Source organism: Bacillus rossius, chromosome 2 (genome assembly GCF_032445375.1).
Source record: "Bacillus rossius redtenbacheri isolate Brsri chromosome 2, Brsri_v3, whole genome shotgun sequence".
Taxonomy (NCBI): Eukaryota; Metazoa; Arthropoda; class Insecta; order Phasmatodea; family Bacillidae; genus Bacillus; species Bacillus rossius.
In genome coordinates this window covers 31,514,326-31,520,390 of record NC_086331.1, presented here as the reverse complement: position 1 = coordinate 31,520,390, position 6,065 = coordinate 31,514,326, and the positions used below count along the sequence as shown (strand labels likewise).

General features: G+C 42.3%; 1 protein-coding gene across 1 annotated transcript; it reads left to right on the top strand.

Annotated features, from left to right (window-relative positions):
• Positions 1–5,372: 5,372 nt before the first annotated feature.
• LOC134528873 (uncharacterized) lies at positions 5,373–5,819 on the top strand. Its single transcript, XM_063362538.1, has one exon. The coding sequence runs from the start codon at positions 5,373–5,375 to the stop codon at positions 5,817–5,819; it is 447 nt and encodes a 148-aa protein (XP_063218608.1).
• The last annotated feature ends 246 nt before the right edge of the window (positions 5,820–6,065 follow it).

Here is a 6,065-nt window from a genome sequence, read left to right as displayed (position 1 = left end):
AGACCTACTTGAAGTTTTTTACCCTCTTTATTTTCAAAATAATGCACTTTCTTATAACGCCATAAAATTATTTACTTTCAATAAAAGATTAATTAATGGAAATTAATTTTCAAAGGTTATATTTGGAACCATCAAAAACATTTAACTCAATATTTTTGTTATGATTATCCCAAATAATATAAATTTAAAAATAATGCTTCTAGCAACGTTTATTTAATAAGAATGACATAAAAAGTATATATTATAAAAATTAAAACTAAAAAAATGTATGCAAAACTAGTTGATAAAATAATATTGTAGCACAAAATATGTAAATTCATATTAGATATCCCAACACCCTTTTGACTACCTTATACCTTATATTTCTGTGTCAATAATATATTTAGCCAACATAAATTCTTACTTCTTTAGAAAAAAATTAGTTTCATGTTTGCTAAAACACTATTTGTAAAATTTACATTTATCAATTTCCTCATATATAAATATATATAAATAAATATAGATGGTATTAGTCGCAAATCTCCATAGCAACTGTTTGGAAAAGTATAAGATATAGTTATCATGGGAAATGGAGACCGGGGCAGGTTGTTACAGTTTTTGTATTTAATTGTTTTTGTATTCATGTATAAAACCTAATAAAAATATTTACTGGGCAAATTATGAAAGAGCGCTTCTTCTTCCATCAGAGTTATTTTGGAAACAATCCTTCTGCTATTTTTTGCTGCACAAGGGGAAAACTGCTTAAGAGAAAAGTGATAAAAACCCGCCCCGCTCTGAGGCTGGTTGTAACAGACCCTGGGGTTGGTTGTAGCAGTATTTAAAAGAGTTTAAAAATTGAAATCCAGGAATTATTTACAATTTATTGCGAACCATACAGGAAATATTAAACATATACTTGTTTTCACATATTTGGCAGAAAGAAAAAGTCTTACGAATGCATAGTAGGTACCTAATACTTACTCGAATATTCCATCTGATTGACAGTTGTGACAATCATACTTTTTCGATTTTTTTGCACAAGAAAAGTGTGACCACAATTGGCAGTCCAAACAATGAACCCACTCCTCACCAGGCTTCCTTGAAGAAAATGGTTCTAAACACACTAAACAAAAACATTCACTGTCGTCCTCTGATGAGCTGCTGTCACTTTGTAAAGAATTTCGTTGTTTTGGAGGAAGTTTTGGGTTAGCTTTAACATGTCTGCACATTTGTGGTAATTCCTTCTTTCCTTTCAGGAAGACCTGATGTCTTCGTTTCTCATATTCTTCCTCCAGCGCATTCTTTTCCGGAGTGTCTGTCAAAATGGCACTTTTCCTTGTTTTTCTGCCACCATTTGTTTTCCTCGGTGCGGATTTTGGATGTGGCTGGACTGCTTCCGGGAAAAACAATTCTGGCTCGAGTGAATTATTAGGACATGCCTGAGTTAGATAATCTGGAGATTCCCTTGCCATATCATGTGAACAACTTGGTGCTACGTCTGGATTTGGTCTGTCCGTCACAAACGAAGGAGCAAAATCTGTATCATTAAATATGTCTCTGTTGTAAGGAAAAATTCCACATTTCTCAAATCCTTGTTGGATGTTTATCGGAGTTGTAGCTAGCGGGAAAGCTATTTTTAAGATCGATGGAATATCATAGATTTTCATCGGCTTAATTGTTGCCTCTGGGGTTTTGTTGTTCCTTAACCATGCATCCATTGCTGTGTTTATCTGTATCTTGAGTGGTGAAAATACACTTTTATCAAGTGTCTGAAGCCAATGAGTGCAATGAGGTGGGAACGATAACATAACTATGCCATTTTGTTTTGCAAAATCTAGACAGACGGGAGATATGTGTGACATGATTGTCTAAAAGTTGGAGGACTGGTGTCTCTAAGCTAGGACGAACACAAGTGACAAAATGCTTAAGAAAAATAAAAAACTCGGCTTCAGTTGTCCATCCAGACTTATTTGCAGCACCTATACACCCTGTTGGACCATCTCTGATGAAGTGATCGTAATACCTGACTCTAGGAAAGATGAACATGGGAGGTATAGAATTGCCTGCAGCATTCACTGCCACAGTTAAGGTAACCAACTGTCCTCGTTCGGCTGATGTCATCGCTCCAAATTTCAGTTTCAGTGGGAAGCAAAATTTATACGTGTAGCTCTCAAGGTGATAACGAGCAAGAGGTAATAAATCCTGCTCCAAATAGTATCTGTAGAGTGTAGGGAAACAAGTGCAGTAGGTTTTTTTTAACTGTAAAAGCTTAAGGGCGGGGCAGATTGTAACAGTGACGGGGATGGTTGTAACAACTTATTTAAGTTGTTACAACCTGCCCCAAATGACACTACTAGAGAATTCATACATTTTGGCAAAGTAATATATATATATAATTTAAATGTCAACAACATATATGCAAAGCCAGTGTTTAGAATATGTATGTACTCCAAAGTGAGTTTTTAAACAATATAAACACAAATTACAAAAAATTTTTTATATTAAACGGGAAATATTTACTCAACTTGTCAAAAAACAGTCTTTCTCTTCTTGTTTCTAACGAGCGTGTCTGACCGGCGATATGTTGCCATTCACACTGAGAACAACTACAGGCGCTCCCGTGACTAAATGGAAAAGACTCTCTGGTGACTGCTTGTGGAACTAACTGTCGTGTTACAACCTGCCCCTGTTACAACCAGCCCCGGTCTCCCCTATATATTTTTTATTAGATACTTGTTCCACCTGATATTACAGATCGATTTAATACAATTTAATTAGTTATTTTAGAATTATATATATGAGAGGAAGATACAGAAAATTTTCTTAATGGAAATTTCATTAAATGAAAAATTGAAAGGATGAATTAGATATCCGTTTAAAAAATTAAATTCAATACTATGTTAAAAATTTCCTGTTCTAATTAATGTTTGATTAATTTTTAATAAAGATAACACCGAGTATGTTTGAACTGAGATCATAATGAAGGAACAATTTGGCAATTTCAAATTCTTTTTCTGTAGTTCGAGATCAAGTTTTCAATTATAAACAATTTTTAAAGTCAATATTAGAAATTATGAAACCTTGAAATGTAGTTCATGGATGAATATTTCATGAAGTCCAAGGATTATAATATAATATTTTATGTGTGACACTAATCTCACATGTAATTAAAAACCCTAAAACGATTTATCATGTTAAATTATAATACAATTTGGAAACAAATGTACCTACATGCAAAAAAATTAAATGATTTTACTATGTGTTTATCATTTCACAAAACAAATCTTTTTTTAGAGTAACAGTTCGATATTAGTTTTTTAAAGTAAAGAAAAAATTTGAAAATACTTTCAATCTCATAAATATATTAATTGAGAACATAACATACAATTATTGCCAATTTTTCGGAACTAAATGAAAATTTTATCAAACCGTTTTACGCACATAATTCTCTTGTAAAGATACCACATTTAAGAATACACACCGATTCAAGTTCGCAGTGTTCGACAAAACTGATTTAGTATTTAGTTAAATTTAAAAATAAAAAAACAGGTTTGCTGTTTTATGTCCAGCCGTTTGGTATAGTGTTACGAGCTACTGGTTAGTGGGTCAGAGGTTTCGAGTATGATTACTTTCCGCTTAGCAAATTTTTTGAATGTTGAAAATTAATTTTCCTGAGTTCAGCACTTGATGATTCCTTAACCCCCCCTTCCCCCTTGCCAAAATAACTAACTACTGAGAGTTGTTACCTGCCCTCAGTGGAAAAGACGTTCGTATCATCATTAAAATTGTTCCCGTCCTTGCCGCGTCTAAGCTCTAGGTAGATACGCAAGAATGTGTTTGCGCTTCTGACACAAAAAAAAACAATTCAAATTAGGAAATGACCAATCGTTAAAACTTGGCCACTGGGCTCAGTAAATTACAAAAATAACTTAATATATATTACGTTTGATGTGCCAGTCCATTCGCGGATGTGCTTAGTAAACAACAACTGAACCAAGTTGCGCCCTCAGACGTCTGATACATTTCCCGGAATAGTTAGTGGAACTTCTGGCCCCAGAGCGGAATATAATGCTACACGGAACCGTGGCCCGTTAGGGAGGTACCTAGACTGACCGCTCCTTAGCTCAATGCCCTGCGCGGGATCCAGTTCAGCATATCCAAACGCTCCAGGCCCAACAATAAACCACCCCCGGACTCTCCAGGTCCACCAACCAACACCACCGAACTCTCCAGCTCCACCAACCAGCAACACCGGACTCTTCATGTTCATCAACCAGCACCCCCGGACTCTCCAAATCCACCAACCAACACCACCGGACTCTCCATGTTCACCAACCAGCAACCCGGACTCTCCAGATCCACCAACCAATGCCATCGGACTCTCCATGTTCACCAACCAGCGCCCCCGGACTCTACATGTCACCAACCTGCGCAACCGGACTCTCCAGGTCCACCAACCAGAACCCCCGGACTCTCCAGGTCCACCAACCAACACCACCTGACTCTCCATGTTCACCAACCAGCGCCCCAGGACTCTCCAGGTTCACCAACCAAAACCACCGGACTCTCCATGTTCACCAACAGGCACCCCCGGACTCTCCAGGTCCACCAACCAACGCCATCGGACTCTCCATGTTCACAAACCAGCGCCACCGGACTCTCCTTGTCCACCAACCAGCACCCCCGGACACTCCAGGTCCACCATGTAGCACCCCCGGACTCTCCAGGTTCACCAATCAGCGCCCCCAGACTTTCCAGGTCCACCAACTAGCGCCCCTGGACTCTCCAGGTCCACCAACCAACACCATCGGACTCTCCATGTTCACCAACCAGCGCCACCGGACACTACATGTTCACCAACCAGCGCCACCGGATTCTCCAGGTCCACCAACCAGCACCCCCGGACTCTCCAGGTCCACCAACCAACGCCACCAGACTCTCCATGTTCACCAACCAGCACCACCGGACTCTCCATTATCACCAAACAGCGCCACCGGATTCCCCAGGTCCACCAACTATCACCCCCGGACTCTCCAGGTCCACCAACCAACGCAACCGGACTCTCCATGTTCACCAAACAGCGCCACCGGACTCTCCATGTTCATCAACCAGCACCCCCGGACTGTCAAGGTCCACCAACCAAAATCACCTGACTCTCCATGTCACCTACCAGTGCCACCGGACTCTCCAGGTCCACCAACCAGCACTTCTGGACTCTCCAGATCCACCAACCAACGCCATCAAACTCTCCATATTCACAAACCAGCGCCCCCATACTTTCCAGGTCCACCAACCAGCACCCCCGGTCCCTCCAGGTCCACCAAGCAACGCCAGCGGTCTCTCCATGATCACCAACCAGCGCCCCCGGACTCTCCATGTCACCAACCAGCGCCATGGGACTCTCCATGTTCACCAACCAGTGCCACCGGATTCTCCAGGTCCACCAACCAGCACTCCCGGACTCTCTAGGTCCACCAGTCCACCAACCAATGCCACCGTACTCTCCATGTTCACCTACCAGCGCCACCGGTCTCTCCAGGTCCACCAACCCGCACCCCCGGACTCTCCAGGTCTACCAACCAACACCACCGAACTCTCCATGTTCACCAACCAGCAACCCGGACTCTCTAGGTCCACCAACCCACGCCACCGGACTCTCCATGTTCACCAACCAGCACCACCGGACTCTCCATGATCACCAACCAGCGCCACCGGATTCCCCAGGTCCACCAACCATCACCCCCGGACTCTCCAGGACCACCAACCAACGCAACCGGACTCTCCATGTTCACCAACTAGCACCCCCGGACTCTCAAGGTCCACCAACCAATGCCACCTGACTCTCCGTGTCACCTACCAGCTCCCCCATACTTTCCAGGTCCACCAACCAGCGCCCCCGGACTCTCCAGGTCCACCAACTAACGCCACCGGTCTCTCCATGATCACCAACCAGCGCCCCGGACTCTCCATGTCACCAACCAGCGCCACCGGACTCTCCTTGTCTCCAACCAGCGCGAGCGGATTCTCCAGGTCCACCAACCAGCACCCCCGGACTCTCCAGGTCCACCAACCAGCGCCACCGAATT

Excerpts from the sequence above, each read along its gene's own strand:
- LOC134528873 (XM_063362538.1), top strand. The coding sequence starts at position 5,373 with ATGGGACTCTCCATGTTCACCAACCAGTGCCACCGGATTCTCCAGGTC.